Source organism: Talpa europaea (genome assembly GCF_964194135.1).
Source record: "Talpa europaea genome assembly, chromosome: 1".
NCBI lineage: Eukaryota > Metazoa > Chordata > Mammalia > Eulipotyphla > Talpidae > Talpa > Talpa europaea.
The window spans coordinates 99,695,446-99,716,218 of NC_140073.1; the positions used below are offsets into that span (position 1 = coordinate 99,695,446).

The 20,773-nt window shown below is 44.7% G+C and overlaps 1 protein-coding gene across 4 annotated transcripts in view; it reads left to right on the plus strand.

Moving 5' to 3' along the window:
* TANC1 (tetratricopeptide repeat, ankyrin repeat and coiled-coil containing 1) overlaps nt 1-20,773 on the plus strand; it is a gene marked incomplete at its 3' end in the record, with an annotated part of 146,366 nt that overhangs the window by 95,089 nt on the left and 30,504 nt on the right. For 2 of the 4 annotated variants that reach the window (XM_084235053.1, XM_084235056.1), the window contains 8 exons: nt 303-404; nt 1,250-1,531; nt 2,314-2,468; nt 4,510-4,741; nt 5,852-6,018; nt 8,094-8,701; nt 12,424-12,532; nt 13,464-13,586. In XM_084235053.1, coding sequence (XP_084091179.1) covers nt 303-404; nt 1,250-1,531; nt 2,314-2,468; nt 4,510-4,741; nt 5,852-6,018; nt 8,094-8,701; nt 12,424-12,532; nt 13,464-13,586 — 1,778 coding nt within the window. Of the gene's footprint in view, nt 1-302; nt 426-1,249; nt 1,532-2,313; nt 2,469-4,509; nt 4,742-5,851; nt 6,019-8,093; nt 8,702-12,423; nt 12,533-13,463; nt 13,587-20,773 lie in introns of all 4 variants that reach the window. The other 2 variants (XM_084235054.1, XM_084235055.1) reach the window with 1 other exon arrangement.

Here is a 20,773-nt window from a genome sequence, read left to right on the forward strand (position 1 = left end):
ATTTAATGAGTGACCTGGATTGTCAGGTTTTGTTATAAAAATTTATGGTGAAGTCTGTCTCTTCCAGGAATAATGGAGGATTCTGCAACCATATCAATGACTTCAGCTTCGGAATAAGGGACACTTGGTTTTCACCACTTTTTGATGAACTGGGAGGGGGGAACAAGCAAAACCAAAATCCCCTTGAAGTAAATTTTGTTAAAAGCCTGAACAAACTTGCTTAGTCATTGATAATTTAGAATGGTTTGGGTAGGGTGTTTAATTCAACTTTGAAAATACTGAACTTTGGTTTAATATTGCAGCAACAAGCTCAACCAAATTGGAAGATCTGAGCTACTTAGATGGACAGAGAAATGCTCCTCTTCGAACATCCATTAGGTTACCTTGGCACAACACAGCTGGAGGTAGGGCACAGGAAGTCAAAGGTACTTATCCTTCTGTCATAGTGGATAGGATGGGCTCATTCCCTTAGCACAGAAGTCTGCCATCACCAACATGTAAACCCACTGTATTGAAACAGGATGTTAAGTATGTGCACCAAATGTTTATCTATAAGGTACACTAGGCTATCCTTTTAAAAGTTTGGGGCTTCAAAAAAAAAAAAAAACGGTTTGGGGCTTCATTCTTAACCTATGTGGTTAACTTGCTTCTAGAGTTGAAACTTAAGCTTGCAATATGTTATTTGGAAGTAAGGGGGTCATTTAATGTTCACTAGGGTTTTTTGTATATAAACAAACAAAAGGCAATTTTGTTGCAGTTCCTTGGACAGAACTGGCTCCCTCCCAGCTCTGCCTGGCTGTACACTTGTGTGGTCAGCAGACACGCTATATATGCAAAACATCATCACACCCAGATGAGAGCTGGGTCCCTGACTCCAGGGAACACATTTCCATTTTGCCTACATGGTAGTGGAAGAAACTCGTCCTAAGTACTGTTTCCAGGAAGCTGATGAGACATGATTTGGTCCTTGCATCACTTTATCTGCTGTGTGTCTTCCGTGGGTCACAGGAATAGCTTAGGAGCATGAGAGTACTGCAGAAGTCATTTTAACAGGACGCTTTGTAAGACAAAGCATATGATAAATGAGGTAGTACAGAAATATTAATAGAAGCAGATTGGAAATACAGTTCCCTTGTGGGGACACTCACTGCTATACCAAGTGTAGCACAGAACATACAATGATTGAGTTTTTTTAACTATTAATATGAAGACATTCTTTTAAAATAATGGTCCTTTTTTTCCCCCAAAGCGCGATTTGCTCCCTACAAGCCACAAGACATTTTGTTGAAACCCCTGTTGTTTGAAGTACCAAGCATAACAACAGACTCTGTGTTCGTGGGAAGGGATTGGCTCTTTCACCAGATAGAAGAAAACCTGAAGAACACAGAGCTGACAGAAAACAGAGGCGCGGTGGTTGTTGGAAACGTGGGCTTCGGGAAGACGGCCATCATTTCCAAGTTGGTGGCACTCAGCTGCCACGGAAGCCGCATGAGACAGATTGCTTCCAACAGCCCCGGCTCATCACCTAAAAGTATGTCTATGTTTAATTACTTGTCTCGTTTATTATATTAATATAAGATAGTTGGAGGAAATTGCTGTTTGGATAGACATAAATTCCCCATTTTCCTCAACTTGTTCCAGCTGCTGCATCAAGTTTGTTAGAGAACTATGTGAAAGTGTCCATCTATCATAGAGCCTTCCCTGCTGCCCCCGAGGAGGCCAGCCTTCCCTGGCGTCCCCCGCTGGACGGCCTGTCTCCCTTTATCTGGGCAGAGGTGGGGCGGTGAGGCCTGCTCAACTGCCCTGGGGAATTTTTGGTGCTGAAACCCCAAGGGGGTTAGGCTCCTGACAGAACAAACCAATAGGAGTCTGGTGCAGAATTCTTTGCTCCCTTTTCCCACAGCCTTTGTCTTGTAAACTGGATTACCCAAAGTATAAAAACTACCTTAGAAATGGGATGGAATAGCCAAGGACTTGACTCTTCATGGCTTATTTTATGCACCAAAAAGCCCATTAAAAGAAAATGTCTAACAGTGTGAACAGGAGCCAAGGAACCATACAAGATTTAAAGAAAAATCATTTAATAAAGAAAGCCAGAAACAGCATTTCTCCAGGGAGGGCGATTGGGTGGGTGATGGAAGGAGGGGAATAGGACTGAGAAAGAAAACTTTATTCTCATTTGTAAATTTGCATTTGCTACAAATTCACTCTTTACATATTAAAATACTCTGGGTCTAATAAAGAAATAGATTCAATGCCACAGTCCCCATTTCTGATGTTGTAAATAATGAAACTGGTCTCTTTTCCCTGCAGCTTCAGATTCTTCCCAAGATCTTCCTTTCACCCCATTGCTTTCACCGACTTCTGGAAGTGGCACCAACACAGCTAAGACACCCCCTGGGGTAGGGGCTGACACCCAGGAAAGCCAGAGACCAAGAGAAGATGCAGCAAAACAGCTTGCTTCTAAGGTTCTCTCTGCTTCTGGGGGTGTCTTAGAGCAACAGTGAGAGACGGAGACTGGATTGTCTTTGGACAGAAGAATTATAAAGTACAGACAATTAACTACTTAATGCAACAGGATAACTTTTGATGACATTATGATAGAGTACTCCAAATAAAAAGTATTGATGAACAGAAATCTTTTTTAGAGCCATGACAAGAGACTTTTATTCTTATTAAACAGTGAATTAAAAGTTCCTCAGAGCAGCAGAAAACATTGCACTTGCCACAAATCCACCCTGACCAGCATGTGCTCTCCTCCATTGGGTATAAAAATAGGGAGCTTTCATGGACTTGGGCCTCTTCTGCCTGCACCCCATTGCCAGGTCCCCTTGCTTCCTGCAGCTTTCTGTCAAAGCTTTGTGATGGTGTGAGAGAGACATGGCTGGGGTTCTTTTCTTGTATTTGTTGTTATCAAGGTCCTTCTGAAAATTTCCATCTGCTCAACATCTATCACAGGTTCATAAGCTGAGCTCCTGCATTAAAGCAGGTAATTCTCACGTGTGCTGCCTGGGCAACCTGTTGTTGTAAATCAACATCAGTATTCACCACTAGAAGTCCAGCTCTGTCCTTCACCATACACTTGACCCCTGTTACCTATCTACCCAACCCCTCTTCCTTTCCAGTCTAGTAACCACTAATGGGTCTTATTAGAATCTGAAAATTTTTTGTTTCATTCATTTGTTTGGTTTCTCTATATAGCACATATAAGTGAAATCAGATAGTGTTTGTCTTATAATACCCTCTGTCATGGCTCCAAATTGACTTCACAAACTGTGGCTGGGTTGTCAGCTTCTTGTCAAACCCCGTGCTGGTGGACTGTGGTACTGCTGTGTCGCTGATGGTTTGTCCAGGCAGCTCATGTATGTTCTTGCTAATCTCTGTTTCCTAGGGTATTAATGATTTATTTAATCTAAAATAGGAGTCACATGGCAGTTCCAAACTGGCCACACCTACTCTTGCTTCTTGCTTTTTAAGAATCTGCAGACTTGGAATCTCATCCCAGTTCTTGCACTGACTATCTGTGTCACCTGGCAGGACATTTAACCTGTGTGTGTGATGGCCCCAGCCATGGCCAGAACCAGTAGTTCTTATCTTACTCAAGCAGGGGTCATCAGGCCATGTGGGATGGCAGGGACCCAGACTCTTCAGAAAAACACTTCATAGAAGTGTGCTTTGATCTTTTTTAGCTTCCTTACTTCATGCTTATATTCCTCCTTTCATGCTTATAATCCTCCTTTCTTGCTCATTTGAAAAGTGTTCGGTTTCTCATTTATCTGATGGTTCCTCTGACTCCCAAGAGAATTTGCACCTGCCACTTCCCTTAGGGTCTCTGACAGATAACCTGCTGCCACTTCCAGTCTCTCTCAACAAAGGAAGGTCTTCCTCCTCACAGCGGCTGAGCAGGAACTGCTGTCCCCCTACATGTCTCTACACAGTAGGCAGAAATTTGGTGTTTCCTGATTTTGACCCTTCACGAAATGTTCACCTTGGAAATTTTCAACTGTCACTTGGAATGTTTGTGTGGGAGCTGAGGGCTTGACCCAGGCTGCCCGGAGGAAGGCACATCTGTCTTTTCACTGCCCAGCCACTACTTTTACTATCTGCTTTTGGGGAAGCATCAAATGACTTTCCCAGGGAGATTTTTGACAACAAATATAGTGAAGATGACATGTGTGGATGTCAAGAACGTTGGATTGCTTGGAATTGCTTTAAGACAGGGTAGGCTTTAGGCTTTACAAAATGACTTTTATTAATTTATATTCAATACACAGTACTATGTGCTCATCTTAGTGCTAATCAAGATGGGTTTGTGGCTGCAATTAAAAGTCTGCCTGGAACTTGGCAAACTACATGAACAAATGAAGGAATAAATGAACCAATTAATCTACTTAATGACTCACTGTTGGGGATTAGAAGCAAGGTGTCTTATCTCTGTCCCTGTTTGAGAGCGTGGAGGGTGGGGGCCTGTGAAGAGGGTGAGGATGCTAACAGTTCTGCTTCCCGTAGGTCGTGGCCTACCACTACTGCCAGGCCGATAACACCTACACGTGTCTGGTGCCTGAGTTCGTGCACAGCATCGCGGCTCTGCTCTGCCGGTCCCATCAATTGGCTGCCTACAGAGACCTGCTGATAAAGGAGCCCCAGCTACAGAGCATGCTGAGCCTGAGATCCTGCGTGCAGGACCCAGTAGCCGCCTTCAAGAGGGGCGTGCTGGAACCGCTTGCGAATCTGAGAAATGGTACCTCAGAGCAGCCACCCTAACCCTCTCAGTACTACCAGAGCCTAGGGCTGTTCTCTGTAGGAGGGGTCTCAGCTTGGTCCTGGGTGGGAGTGGGGTGGAGGGCAAGGAGAGGATGTGGTACATCAGTGCACCTCGAGTCTCCTTCCTCAGGCCTTTCTCCCCAAGCTCCCTGCGTGCCCCCTGAATGGTGTAGTTTTAAATCACACATCTCTAATAAGAATTAACTCCACAGTTGAACATTTCCAAGGTAGCTAACTTGTAACAATGGGTTATCTAGGTGGCTTGTGCTCTATAAAGCATTGCCTGCATATTTTGTATTCTTACACTGCAGAGGAAAAATTTCATTGGGGAATTTGCCAGCAAGTTTTTTAGAGCCTCTGCTCAGTGAGTTGAACCTAATGCCATTTCTAGAAGTATCCCTTGCATTTTTTTTTTTTCTTTTTGCCCTGAAATGTTATGCAAGGGGACATTAGTGCTAGTCTGTGCCTTTTGGTTTCTCAGCTTCTTCCTATTTATTCTTCACCTTTTGGGCTAATTGACCAGCCTATATGGCACTTCTGCCAGAGGCGCTGAGAGACGGAATTGAAGCAGATTGGTCATTCCTCCTTGGTTTCCTGGGCAGAAAGTTGACTCAAATAAATAACTTGATTCAGACTTGTGGAAAGAGTTTGTACCCAGAATCTGTAAAGCAGGCTTGCTGTGTCGGCTGACTATACCGTCGGCCAGACGGTTCAGGGGCAGATTGGGGGAATTCTACAAGGGAACCTGGAGTCTTCCAGATTTCATCTCTGTGTGTTATCTTTGCTGTACTATCCCCAGTGCCAGGAGTTTAACTCTATCATATACATGGATGAGATTCTGCTAATGTGTAGAATGCAATATGTTCCTGAAACTGTTCTGTGAGAATTGGTTTACTTTTGGCTCTGTGTTCTGGTTTTCATTATAAGTTTAATAGAAAATATGCTTCTGTGAAAACCATCTCTTCTGCCATATGTAAACCTTTTTTAGTTTCTCCTAACACTTTTTGCTGTGCATTAAAATACCCTCGGTGGTACCATCTTACAGAAATGTAATTTATTAATTTAAAACAATTATTTTATCCTTTAGAGCAGAAAATTCCTGAAGAAGAATACATTATTTTGATAGATGGCTTAAATGAAGCTGAGTTCCATAAACCTGATTATGGAGATACGCTTTCTTCATTTATTACCAAAATTATCTCTAAATTTCCTGCCTGGTTGAAATTGATTGTGACTGTACGAGCAAATTTTCAGGTAAAAAAGGACTCTCACATCTTCTTTTTAAGTATAATTTCTGTTGTATTTTTTCCCCCAGGAGATAGTGTTTCTTTAGCCTTTAAGTCTTTAGCTTCTTTACCTAGGCTTTGGTGGAGGCCACGGGGCAAGCAGCACCTGAAGGTCTGATTTTGTGGGGTCGGGGGGGGGGGTTGTTTGGTCCCTCACAGTTCCCGACTACCTTGCTGTGAAGGGCACAACTGATGCCATCATGGAATTTCACATACAGCTTAGAAGCATGTGGCGGCAGAGACACTCACTGTGGATATGTCCCTGAAGGCTGCGGCCTCCACTGCGCCTAAGGCTTAGTAGCCTTGTCCTTGGACAGGCATCCGGTGCTGTTGCTTCAGTGAAATGGCTGCTACATGTGCCCCTGCCCTTTCTTGCACGACTCTGGTTCCTTCCTTTCTTGGTCATCTCAGAAGCAAGGGCCCAAAAGAAGGAGAATTCTCAAATCTTTTATCCAAGTTCCCCATCCCAGAATTTTACAGTGCTGAATACTAACATCTTACACTGTTATGAACCACTTAGCTGCTGAATTGAAAACTATATTACAGCTTTGAAATATTAGTCCATAGCGCTCTCAAACAGGCAAGAGACTGATCTTTTTATCCTCATTCCCACTTCCCAGGGCACATATATCAAGCCCTCAGGTAAGTTTGCTCTTAAGGCTCAACTGTCTTGCCAGATTTACTGTAATTCCGTTTGGGAAAGTTGTGGAGTGTAAAGTTATTCCTGCTGGAGTTATTTGCATAGGCTTGCAGTGGAACTTTTTTTTTTTTTTTTCTTTTTTTTTGATGAAGGGGAGAGGGAGGGATAAATGAGAGATTTTTAAGGTCTGTTCTGAAACAAGGTCTCTTTCATGAAACTCGAACTTAAGGTAATAACATGTGCAGCAAGATGAAGAGGGTGGTTTTTTTTTCTTTCATTTGAACCCTCAAATTATATCTTAACTGTTGATCTTTTCCCTCTATTCTTACCCTTTTTGGTAAAGACATTTTATTTTGCTTTTTGCCCTTTTATGAGGAATTTATTTTTAAGTAGCCTTCAGGTTCTTTGTTTCTCATCGAAAGTGGAGTTACCTCAGTTGAACTTGGTGTTTGTTTTTACAAACATTTGCTTTCCACGCTTTTCAGTCATGTATCACTCCACGGCAGGGGTCCTGTGAAAGTTTTCAGAGGTTCAGTTAGTGTTCATGTAAAGTGGGGTACTTACACTCAGCCTGCATCCTCCAGTTATTACATCAAATGATGACATGGACTGAAATACTTAGAAACTATAGTGGGAAGCTTTAAAAAAGGGGGGTGGGCAAACTCCACTGGTGGGTATTAGGAAAGTGCTCCTCTTTGGATGGGGAGAGACAGGACAGGGCAGGGCTTCTGGGAATGGTGATGTTCTCGGGGCCAGTTACACAGGTGCATTTGACATTATATAAAGTGATTTGTTATAATTTGTGCACCTCTGTATAAAATACTTCAATTCAAAAGTTTACTTAACCCCCTCCCCACCAGCAACTTTAAACATTGATAGTGGGCAATACTGAAGTAGGGCAGCTTTGCTAATAAGCAGGCTCACTGGAGCAGCCTGGGTGGGTTATGCAGCTCATAACTGATGTACAACCAGGCAGGACTCTTATCTCGGTAACTGACTGTTCTGAGATGTACAGAGTAGCTTGTGTTTGTCCTTGTTCTATAACCAGCTGTGCAATGTACCGATCCCCCACAGGGTCCCTTTGCCCACATGGCCCCTTTGCCCACATGGCCAGGTCCCTGTCATCTGCTTGGGGTGCAAATGTCAGGTTAGGCTCTGGGTCCTCAGATGAGGGCCTCGGGAAAGCCTTCCCTGATTTGATCTTGCATCAGGATTTCTTTCACATAAGCTTTTTATCTTCAACTTATCCTATTACATGTTTTAATACTAAACAATGAGTCCCTGAAATCCACCAAAATCCTCCTTGAAAGAAAACTAGTGGGTCTGGTTTGAAATGCTCCTGAACTTTTTGGAAAAAAAATCTCCATGGATTGACACTGTGGGCCTTTGGTTTTTTCCCGCAGGAAATAGTAAGTGCGCTGCCATTTGTCAAGCTTTCCTTAGATGACTTTCCTGACAACAAGGACATTCACAGCGACTTACACGCCTATGTCCAGCACCGGGTGCGCAGCAGCCAAGACATCCTCAGCAACATCTCCCTCAACGGCAAGGCGGACGCGGCTCTCATCTCGAAAGTGAGCAGCCACCTGGTGCTGCGCAGCCTGGGCTCCTACCTGTACCTCAAGCTCACCTTGGATCTCTTCCAGAGGGGACACTTGGTCATCAAAAGTGCCAGCTACAAGGTGGTACCCGTGTCTCTGTCTGAGCTGTACCTGCTGCAGTGCAACATGAAGTTCATGACCCAGTCCGCCTTTGAGAGAGCACTTCCGATTTTAAATGTGACCCTGGCGTCCCTCCACCCCATGACGGATGAGCAGATTTTCCAGGCTATTAATGCAGGCCACATACAAGGGGAGCAGGGATGGGAAGACTTTCAGCAGAGGATGGAGGCCCTCTCCTGCTTCCTCATTAAGCGGCGAGACAAAACCCGCATGTTCTGCCACCCGTCCTTCCGGGAGTGGCTTGTGTGGAGAGCAGATGGTGAAAACACGGCCTTCCTGTGTGAGCCCAGGTACACCAGGCTGCTTTCTGTCAGCTCCTTGCAGGGAGTCTAATGTGCAATCGGGGAAGGGCTTTCAAACACGATTCACTTTAATGGAAGGGTAACACAGAATGAATAATTCAGGAGGGACCATAGAAAATGTTCTTTGCTGCTGAACAAAAGCTTTCCTCCTTTAATTAATGGAATTTTAAGCCTTCTCAGAAAATTTAGATGAAAGGGAAGCCAGGCAATGCCTAGATGATATTTGTTTGCTGTACGTTCTCATCTAGACCCTGTCCCCCTACTCGGGGGTTATACATGGGAAAGTGTGATGTTAGCTCAAGGGAACAGCAGGCTTCTTTAGGTGCTATTCATAACTAGGTTTCTTTACCTGGCGGTCTGTAGGTGTCTTGAGTGCTCAGCACCACTACTGCACCACTGCTGCTGGAGCGGTAGCATCTTGTCCCAGAGAGAGGATGAACCTGCTGACCCAAAGGGGAGCACGCAGTCACACCAGCCACCTTGTTTTGGTTTTTCGATTTAGCTTTGGGTAACAAATGGGAATGCATTGTCAGCAGGATTGGGGCTCAGATCTCAGATGCCCCATTTACAAAGATGGTGGTAGGCACATGCATCCAGGGATTGGAAGTTTCCCCTGAGGATTTGCAGCAGGCCATGGTGTGCTTCTCCTCATTGACCCGGGAACACAGGGCAGTAGTAAGCCTATCTGCCTGTGGCCTGGTGCCAAACTGGGTGAGAGGTTGAGGAATTGGAGGGTGTGGGTGCCTTCAGATTAGGGTATGCTCATGCCTACCGCTTCTGCCTGATCCTGATTTGTCCTGCATCTTTGCTGTTTTAGCAGCCTCTGCTTTCTGTGAGACAGAATTGCTCATGACTCTTGTAACAGGTCTGGCAACCTGCAAACTGTCTCCTTTGTGCCAGACTAGGCATTTGACCAGATGCCGGGGTGCAAAAATGAAGAAGAGAATTAACACTTGTGAGCCACAGACCAACTTCCTCCCCACAAATAGTGACTTAACATTGGCCTAACTAGCCTGGCTGCCATTTCATGCTGTGATAGTGTTGTTTTGTTAGGTGACACTGGACCAGAAACTTTCCTTTTAAAACTAGGGCAATAAACAGTAACTTCAGGTAGCCAGACCATAATAACTAGGCAAGAATTGTGCTGTGGTATTTAAGTCATGTCTCTAGAGAAAATCAGATCACTTTTTAGGAAGGTCGGCTACAGTTGAGTTCGTAGAAACATAAAAATAAGTTGAGAGACTTGGGCGTGGGGTGTAGCTTTTTAACTGGGGTTTGAGGGAAAGTATCAGATTATAGTTGCACTTAAGCTGCTCTCTGGTATGGGTAGAAGGTGGCATTGATGTTATGCAGCCTTGGGCAGAACTGAGAATGGGGTGACTGATGGGTCATTCGATTTATAACCTGCAATCACAGACGCCTGAGTGCTGATGTGTCCCTGTAAGCTGGTGTGGGGACTGAGTAGGGACTAGGACCAGGAGTAGGCTGAGGCCCTCGGGGTGCAGAGTGTAAGGAGGCACTCCTTGTAATTGTGCAAGTCAGCATTTGCCCAGGACTGCGATAGTCCTTGGACTTCTTGGAGCAAACCGTGTATAGAATGATGTTGAAAGGAAGCTGCTGGATTCAGTTCATCAGTTTTTGTGGACCTATGTACAGGGTACTGTGACTGATACAGAGATTTCTGGGACAAGCCCTGGCTCTGCAGGGCTTCCCTCACAGGAGGTCTGCTGAGACAGGCTGGGAGGACACTGGGAGGGAGCCACACTGCTTGTGGGGCTTTTGGTGAGAGAAGCTTCCAATTGAGGGAGACAATTTCTGGGAAATGATTCAATACATGGTGACTTTTGGGTTGGGCCTTGAAAGATGGGGTAGCATTTCTCCTCTCACTCCAATAAGTTGTGAATTTGCCCCAGTTACAGAGAAGAAAAAAAATCCAAGTGCTAGAAGATAACATCCAGAGACAGTGATACTTCACTTTTAATTTCTGCCTGTTTCCATGCATTTCAAACATAGTCCATTTCATCTTTTCCGTGTTGAAATGACCATCCTGATGTTTTTGCTTGACACATCATGGATACATCATGTCTGTGTAAACCTCCAGGAGAAGGAGGTGCTATAGTCAGGGTGTTCAGCTTCAGAAACTGGGATTGATGTTGCTCTTAGAAAGTGTGAGAAGGGCAGTAGGCCTGGGGCTGGTTTTGCAGAGACGGAACTGGCTTTGGTTTTCAGTCGTTTGAGCTCATGGTGTTGGCACAACTCCCAGCAAAGGTACTTAGCTGAGTGTGGCTTTGCGGTGGACACAGTGTGGCCACAGCCTGAGAGTGAGGATGGCTTAGGCCCAGGTTGGAAGTGGCCTGACTGGAGTGATTCGGGCCAGGTTTAACCGTGGGACCCCAACAATAAGGTTGTCAAAGATGTGGGTACTGGAAGGGGGCAGAGAACAGTTTCCATAGAGTGAGGGAGCCCCAGAGGTGGGGATGTGGGAGGCTCTCATCTGAGGGAAAAGCCAGCTTGAGTTCTAGGGGGTAGATAATGCTCACGGAGCGCTCCAGACTCTAACAAGACATTGCATGGGACACTGAATTGCAGTGTGGCCTTAAAAGTCCTGCCTTTCCCAGCATATAAAAAGCAGTCTTTTGGTCTCTACCTATCTTGATTTCCTCATCTCTAACATGGTTTATAACTTTGAAAAACAGGCATGCCTCTGCACAGGTAAATACAATTTAAATGATTCATGCTTTTGATCACCCAGATTAGGACCTGCCTGCTTTTCCTCAACAAATCACTACCTCAGTGTTGCCAGGTTCATAGAAATCAAAATAATTCACATCGGCTTGAAGTCTCTGCTGTTGGGTTAAGCAACCCTTAGCATCCTTTTCAGATTGTCTCAGGCAAAGGCCTGCGTGGAGTCCCCAAAGAGAAAGAATGATTCCTGTATATGTGGAGGTGAAAGTTCGTAGATGGGCCCCTTCATGAAAGAATTAGCCTGGATTAATTGCTGGTGTCAGTAGAGTGTGCATAGAAACAGCAGACCCACTCATACATGTTAGCTTTCTCCCCCACTCAAGTATCTATGTCCCATCAAGCCCGGACTTCTATGTGCTCCTGATCATGCACTGTTGCAATGCATGGCCTGGTTTTGCTTTCCTTCCCTTTGTAACGCCTTGTCCTTTGGCTCAGGTCTGCCACCGCTGGTGCTCATGCTGAGGGGAGGCCTGAGCACCCAGCTCAGTGGTAGTTCTGTTCCATCTGTCCATTTGTACTTCCATCTATGCAAGAATTACATATGTTAAGTGTTGGGCATTTGTTCCCTATTGTGACTGTAGCTATGATTTAGACAAGGCTTCAAATCTCATGGCGTTTACATTTTTTTTTTTTTGTAGTAGACATAAATCAACAAATAAGGCAAAGAGGGAGTGACGGATGATGAATAGGAGTGGGTGGCTCCAAAGATACAGACCTGCTCTGTCCTGGCTTCTCTCTGGGTCTCTCCACAGACTTGGGGGGATCCAGACAAGCTCTTAAAATGACTTGAATAAGCAGCATTCACCACATTTTGTAAAAGGCAGCTTTTCACCCATTTTGTCTGGTGGTGCTGCTGGGGGACAGTTCAGGGGGTCAGCCATGTGGTGACCTCCACACCCCAGGGCCTACGGGGCAGTTGTGATGGAGTGGAGTCTCTGTCACGGGCTTTGTGTTTCTCATCCTAGGAACGGACATGCTCTCCTGGCGTTCATGTTCTCTCGGCAGGAGGGCAAGTTGAACCGGCAGCAGACCATGGAGCTCGGCCATCACATCCTGAAGGCACACATTTTCAAGGTGAGACACAGCACTGTGATGCGGGATTTGTTGATTCCTTGTTGTCATTTTGAGTGTCCAGTTTTGGACACTTTCCACAACTTTAATCAGCCCTCCACAAGGCCCGTGAGAATCACCACCCCCTCTACCTCCCTGAAAGTAGCCACTTCCCTGCCTTGTAATAATTTCCTTGCATTTCTTTATAATTTATCACTCCAGTGTGTGTCTGAATACTATGGGTAAGTTTCACTTTTCCCCTTTAAATCTTTTAGATTTTTGCCTGAAGATTCCCTGTGTTCCCTTATTTATTTGTCAAAGGCCCTGAATTACTTAACCTCCATAGTTTTGTACTGCCTGGATTTTCTGATGGTGTCCTTTCTTCTCATGGCCTAGTTTAACATGTATCTCTTTCCCGTGGATTTCCTATCCTTTGGTAGTTTTATCTAGAGGCTTAATCAGGTTCAGGGTTTTTTTTGTTTGTTTGTTTGTTTGTTTGTTTTTTTGAGGGGCAGAATGGCACCATTACTTTTAAACTTAATTTAAATAAGATATTGTGAATTACTTGCATCAGAATGCATAGCACTTGTGCTTGCTTCTCTTGGTGCTGTCAGCTGCCACCCGCTCTGCCTGAACACATGCACTCCATAGGGGGTTACTGAATAGTGACACTGTACCATGTAGCCTTCTTTTAATTTACTGCAGAACTTCTATAAGGAAAAACTTCATCTCTTGCCATCTCTTTCCCCAGCTATACAGTTCACATAACTAAAGCACACTGACTCCTTGACCATTGATTTTTTGGGCAGGAAGGCTCATAGGTACAGGCATTCTTGTGCACTTAACAGAATTTGCCACCTGCTAGCACTTATCTGCATCCTCTGGGACATACCTCTTTCAGACCACTGCAGATGGGAAAGGATGCAGAGGTTGATTTCTCTCTGATTGCTTCCAGGGGCTCAGTAAGAAGACGGGAATCTCATCAAGCCATCTCCAAGCCTTGTGGATTGGGTACAGCACTGAGGGGCTATCTGCTGCCCTTGCCTCTCTCAGGAATCTCTACACTCCCAATGTGAAGGTGAGCGCCAACTCTGCAACAAAGCCAGAACCCCTGGCCATTCTTCCCACAGACTCCTGCACTGGCTGGTGGCCAGAGGTGGAGAAACTTCTAGTGATGCTTTTTCCCTGATGTGTATCACACAGAACTAAATGCTCTATTAGGGGCTCTCTGCTGGGAGCTTAGCTTTTGCTCAGGCAGGAAGTTGTGGGTGGTCAGGGATGCTATGTGAGCATTTGGTGACTGTTTCAGAGCAGATGTGACAAGGAAGCAATTCACAAAGGAAACCAAAGGTCCGAAGGAGCTTTTTAGGAAAATTGATTTTTCAAAAGTATGTCCCAGGTTTCTAATCCAGGCTATCTTATGGTTCATAGGAAATTAAACATTGATGAGTGACACAAAGCCATAGGTGTATAGATGAAAACTGTTCCTGAAGGTTTTGTCCGTGGGTATTTATGAGTTTGGAAAGCATAGCAGAGTCAACCTGCCAGTGAGCCAAGAGCTTCCTCACTCTTGGCCAGTATCTGTCATGTCATAATATCAAATGAGCATTTTAGGGTATGTTTTCCTTCTTTATTTAATGCAGTCTAAGAATAAAAAGTACACAGTGGCCAAGTATGTGCTAATAAGACAAAGGATGACTTCCACAGTGTTTGGGAATTACTAGTTTACATTGTAACAGCTTACAACCATCTTTTTCAGTGCAAAGTAAAAGGAGATTGTGTCTTCCTGATTTAGATTCCTCACTGCTAAACTCCAGGCCTTTCTTCCCCCAAACCCCACCTGCCCTGCTGCCTGCAAAAGCAAGCAGGTATTTTTCCAAGGAGTGGGTCCTCCCTTCAATTCACCACCTTGAAAATGATCAGACCTGTTCCCCCTGTAAAGCACCAGGCTGGTCCAAGGTGGTCCTGCAACAAAGGACATGCCAGACTCTGGAAATTTCTGGACATCTGTCTTCCACTTCTCCTCACTTTGGTTCATCAAATGCACCTGCAAGGGGACCTCATGCTCCAGAGATGGCTCCTTCACTCCCAGGAACATACTCATGGGCTTCCTGCTCCTCCCTGCATCTACTGTCCAAACTCCTGCCTTTCAGCACCTACACCTGGGTGTGTATATGGGGGTCTTGCCTTATGCACACTTTCCCACATCTGGCAGAGGTGTGCTCTGCCACCTCTTCTCCCACCCCTGCTTTCCAGGTATTTCTTCTTTTTAGTTGAGATATAATTGACCTATTATATTTGTTTCAGGTGTATCTCCTAATGATTCTGTATTTGTATACGTTGCAGAATGATCACCATAGTAAGTCCAATTAACATCCATCACCAGACATAATTACAAGTACATTTTTCCTTATGATGAAAGCTTTTAAGATTATTCTTAGTAACTTTAAAACACACCACACAGTGTTAACTGTAGTCACCGTGCTCTCCATTACATCTCCACTTCCTGCTGTATAAAGGGGAGAGTATGACAATGACTGAGGAGCCTGGGTCCAGAAGAACTTAGCAGTGCTCTTCGTCGGGTCAGTGCCCAGTGCTGGGGCTCTGTATCGATTACAGAAAGTCCACTCCCCGCCGTAGTGGGTGCAGACGGTTTTTGCAAAGCTAAAAGTGCCACCCTGTGCAGGTGGACTCAGCCTTCATTAGGGCTCCAGGCCTGATGAGCAGCAGGCACTTTGGCTTTTAGCCTGATTTGCCTGGGGGCAGCGCACCCCAGAGAAAAGCTCCTGGCAAGCCCTGCACTCTGCCTGCTCCCTCATACATTTTCACTCACTATCTGGATTTGAGGGTTTGAATGCTTGCCTCCCAACAGAACCCCATGGGGGTGGATGGACAGGCAACCTGGTTTTTATAGTTCCAGATAACTAAGTCCAAACTGCTGCTGTTAATCAAAGAAGGGAACTTCTTTGTAGATGGAGTCACTCCAAGGAAAGGTGGGGAAAAGGGCTGAGTTTAAATTAACCTTCACATAATGAAGTCCCAGTTACTGTTATAATGTTGTTTTATCATTCCTTTCAGCTAAAGCATATCTTTTGATTTTTCCAAAATTAATAAAACTGTATAATGACAGCAAGGAGGAAACATGAATAGCAATGGTAATATCTGTTTTCACTAATGTAATGAATTATGGGCACAGAATTATTTTAATGTGGAGTTAAGTAAATGGAAAATGTGGCACTCTGTTGAATATGAGCTTTCTAGACAATAAATTAAAAGGTATGGATTAAAATGTAATGAGCTTGACCCTCCCGGGATTATAAACTTTTCTCTTGAACGTACTTGCAATTTTAAGAGTAATTCATCTTTACTTTGTTTTTGTAGAAACTCCAGGATGACCTACATCTATACTAGCCCCCAAATTATTTAACTTGGTTATAGAATTTTAAGGCTCCCTATTATCTTTGTTTCTTTTATCTTTCAAAAGAAAAAAGGGTTTTCACAGAATCTTGAACAAATTACAGTAATTTAAAATTATGCATGCAATTAAGGGACCTTTTTTAGAGAGCATTAAATGTTGTCATACAGGAATGACTGTCATTTTGAACAATAATTGCAGTTTGCCACTTTGGTAAATTAAAGTGACTTGCTCAGGAATGATTACGCGGTAGATTACTTGGATTTTAATTTCCGTGGCATGCCAGTGATTTCTGACAGTGTGGTCTCCCATTATCAGATCAGGGTCATGCCCGCCGGGCCCTACCTGTCCTCTTGGGTCCCTGCCTCTAGGCTCCCAGCCTCCTGGTTGTTTTGCTCACATCTCACTGTCTCCCAGCCTCAGCTTCTCAAGGCGATGGACTCGGGGGAGTTCAGGTTGACTTTCCTCTCAGTCAAGGGCAGGGAGGGGAGTAGATAAGAGTTAAGTGTGGATTTTGGTCTCCCTTCCCTTAGTGTAGAGGAGCAGGCATACCTGCCTCACTGTGTTGTATTGATGGGAGCGGCCGTGGACACTCACTGAGAACACTGAGCAGCAGGGCTGACCGGCCCGTGCCTCTGTTCCTCATGATCCCTGCTCCTCATTTGTTTTCTTACATTTGTTAAATCCAATATTTTATTAATATTGCCACTGAATGTTACCTAATGAGAGGCATTTTATTGTGATGACAGGAAACTTTCCATGTACATGGGGGGAGGTGTTGAGCGTGGACACCTAAAGCCCTTCCTGGAGTGCAGAGTCACCTCCACTGGAGTGCGGTTCTGCCTCTAGACTGCCCTGTGGCAGCGGCAAGCCTGGTGCCAGCTGGCCTGCCCTTACCCTCTGACACTGTCTTCTCACTGGTGAAACTAAGGCACAGATGAGCTGTGGGAGACCTCACTGAGGTTGTAAAACTCTTGGAAAATTACCTGGCATGTACTCCATGTTCAAGTGAGTTCCTTTTATTGGTGCTTTACTCCCTTCTGGAAGCAGTGGTGACTCTGCTAGAGGCATGTGAGAACTCTGGATGTGCCTGTTGGTGGCTGTTGAGCAGAGCTGCCTTCACGAGGCATGGACGGGTTCCAGATGACTCATGTCTGTCCTCAGATAAGCCTGGGGTCTCCCTGGTGCCCTGAGCTGGTGAACAGCCCAGGTGGGTAAGATCCAGGTCACCAGGCACCTGGGACCGTACTTTCTGCTATGCCTTGCCAGGGACTTGGACCCTTTCCTCTAAATGATTTCGTGAGACGTGACTGTAACACCGGCAATTAATATTTACTTAGCACTTACAGGATGCTGAGGACTGTGCTAGTGCTCTGTGTGTGTGTGTGTGTGTGTGACACATTCATTTTTAATCTTCATCACATCACAAAGAAGTAAAACTGTTGTTGACTCCAGTTTTTGAATGAGGAAACTAAGGCTGAGGCGTTAGCAGCTTGCCCCAAATCAGATAGCTGGCAGGGTTCCTGGTGCTCTGCAGATGCATCTATCACTGAGGTGTTTACAGTCCTGGCTGCCAACTGGAATCTCTTGGGACTCTCTGTGCCTCAGCCAAGTCAGAATCTCCAAGGGTGGGGCTCAGGCGCTGGAAACTTTCAAGCTCCCAGGTGGCTTCGGTGTGTAGCAGGGCTAAGAATCATGCACTGGGGTAAGATCGCAATCTGGGGGCTGAGTGGTAAAAAACATGTGCTGCATTGTACCAACAGAAAAAATATTTTTTCCAAAGAAGTAGATGAATGTGATTGATGATGAACATCTTTAGGGAAGGCTAAAGGTAACATCTTGTGAGGTATTCAGCAAGTACTGAAAGTACATTCTCCAACATTGTTAGCAGAGAGTACCTATTGGAGAGTATGGATAGCACGCGGCTGTTTTCTTGAAGGGACCTGAAACAGAGACGTTGAGCAGTTTCCTGAAAATCACACAGCACGTTATTCAAGGGGCTGATGGAACACATCATCCATCACCATTTTCTTAGACTTGTGAATCTGATAGGATTGGTGGGCAGGGAGAGGATTCAGGCTGTCAAAGTCACCCAGGGAATTTACAGACTGTTTCTGCCTGACCTGTGGTGACCAGATTCTAACCTGCCCTTCAGTGATGTTACGCATGTTTTGAAAAAACTACCAGGGTTCTTCTGTACTCCTCTTACTAAGAACTGATTTGTAGGTTTTGATAAAATCCCAAGAATTTCTCCACCATTGTTCTAGTCTGTCTATAGAAAAAGTAGTTCCTCAAAGGGAATAGCTTTCTAGAAACCTATCTTGATGAGCACTTAAAATTTTAAATACTTTTGAATCCTATCCAAGTCTGGTTCTGTTTTTAAGAGCAAAGCTATGTGGGTTGTGGAGCAGGTTGACAGGGATTAGGTTGCTCACCCAAGGTCATGTGTGAAATGTCAGTCAGTCAGGGATGCCTTTTCTAGTTTTTCACCAGTGTGTTTTCTGCTTTTCCATCCACTGGTGCTGGGTGGTGGTGGGGGTTGGGTGGTTGATGCTTAGCTGGGTGGAACTAGCAGATGGCCCCCTCTGATGGCTTATGGACCCTCTCCTGCACTTGTGCGTGCTTTGCCCTTCCTTAACTGTAAGTGATGCTTTCCAAAATGTGGGTATCTGTGTCCATGGTGTCTTCTGTTTTACCCTTTTCTCTGTGAACATCTGAATCTTAGAGCCATTGGTGCTGTGAACTAAGCTGAGTGGAGAGTGTGGAGGAATAGAGAGTGCCTGGGGTTAATGCACGTACACAGGTGTTTGCAGAAGTGGGATGTGTTTGTGAGGAAGAGTGGGAGTCTTCTATATAAGGTGGGGTGACATCTCTCTCGTGTCCTAGCTTTGGAGCAGAGACACATAGGATGTGGTTCTTCGTCACCTGCATTTATGCGAAGGGCAGATGGAGCCGTAAGGGTAAATGTTAGCAGGCTGGGGCCTGCCTGCCATTGTTATGACAAGCAGACCCAGAATGACCTCAGTAGGGGGGTTGGCAATGGGAGAAGCAAAGGGAAGGGTGCTGGGAGAGGAGATCAGAGAGGGAACTGGAGGACTAGGCCACATGGGTGCCAGCTCTATTAGCAACCAACACCTCTTCAGGGATACATTTTGTGTCCTAACCTGCCTACCTGCTTGTCACACTGTTGATGTGTAATGTTGCCACCTACTAATTTTTCTATCAGTTTGTAAATACTCTGTCAGCTGCTCCTGTGGTTGCATATCATTGGAATGCCTTGAATTTTGTATGCCTTGGCTTCCTGCCGTATCTTTTAATGATCCCGGGTCTCTCTGGTCAAGTACATGACATGGTCTCTGATTTTCACACCTTGTAGACAGTCTGGAGATCTGCCAGGATCTGTCAGGAGTGATTGATGTTGGTCAGGAGCATTGAAGGGAACTCTCAGAAACACAGTGGGTGTCTCCACAGGTATTTTCAGGAGTGTCATTTTTTTCAGTGATCTGGAGATTTGGAGAAGATACAGTATAGCTAAAATTTGCATAAGGTAGCCAATGACTGTAATTTAAAATCTGTGAAGAACTTGCTCCGATATCTGGATCTGAAGAGTTTAGTGGGAGGTGGATATAGTATTTAGTAGGAAAAAACCAGGTTATTTTCAAGGAGTCTTGTGCTGCTGACTGTCCCAGGACCATATGTACATTTTCCATTGTATGTACCGACCCATTTTCCTTTGAACATTTTCAGGTGTTCTGCCTTTTCTTGTAGGTACACTTCTTTGTAAAGAAAAGGAGAGTATTTGTATTGATTTTCAGTTTTGTTGTCTCACTGTTAGTTAATCCTGGGATTGCTAGAATAAAATGTTATGTCTGTTATTTTGATGAGTGATTTTTTTTCAATGTGCAACCCAGACCAAGAGCATCAGTATCACCAGGGAGTCTGTTAAAAGTGCTTGTTCTCAAGTCCGACCCCAAATCTATTGAATCAGAATCCAGCAAGAGGAGCTGGGGAATGTGCTTTAGTAGTAGCTCTCTTATAAAACTGAATCTCTGTACTCAAGAAAACAATCCTCATTTCCACCCCCCCACCCAACTCCTGGCTGCCACCATTCTGCTTTCTGTCTCTATGAGTCTGAATACTCTAGATACTGCATTTATGTGGGCTTCGGTATTATCTTGGGGCTGCTTTATTTCACATAGCATTGTGTCCTCAAGGTTTACCCTGTGTTGTGGTGTGTGACAGAATTTCCTTCCCTCTAAGGACTGTATGATAGCCCATAATATGTACCTACCACATTTTGTCTTTTCAACCATTGACAGACATCTTAGTTGGCTTCCCCGTCTTGGCCGTTGTGAATAGTGCTGCAGTGAACACGGGAGTGCAGGTATCGCTGCAGCGTCCTGCTTTTATTTCCTTTGAACATGCAGCTTTTCTCCTTACCCAAGGTTTCTCTTTCCACGCTTTCAGTTACCTGTGGTCAACCACAGTCCAAAAATACTATATAACAAGACATTTTGAGAGAGACCACGTTTACATAACCTTTATTACAGTAATATAATTGTTTAATTTTGTTTAATCTCTTATTGTGCCTAACTTATGGATTGAAATTAGTCAACGGCATGTATATAGAGGATACAAGTTAGTATATAGTATAGGGTTTTAGACATGCTCTGGGAGTCTTGGAATATGTTCCCTGCAGATTACGGAGATGTATACCCTGAAGTGGAATTGCTAACTCTTGAGAACCCTTCATGCTGTTTTTCATAGCAACTGCACCATTTTACGTTGCCACCACCAAGAATGCATTTTCAGTGCATTTCTAGGTGACACTGGCATACACCCAGGTTAGA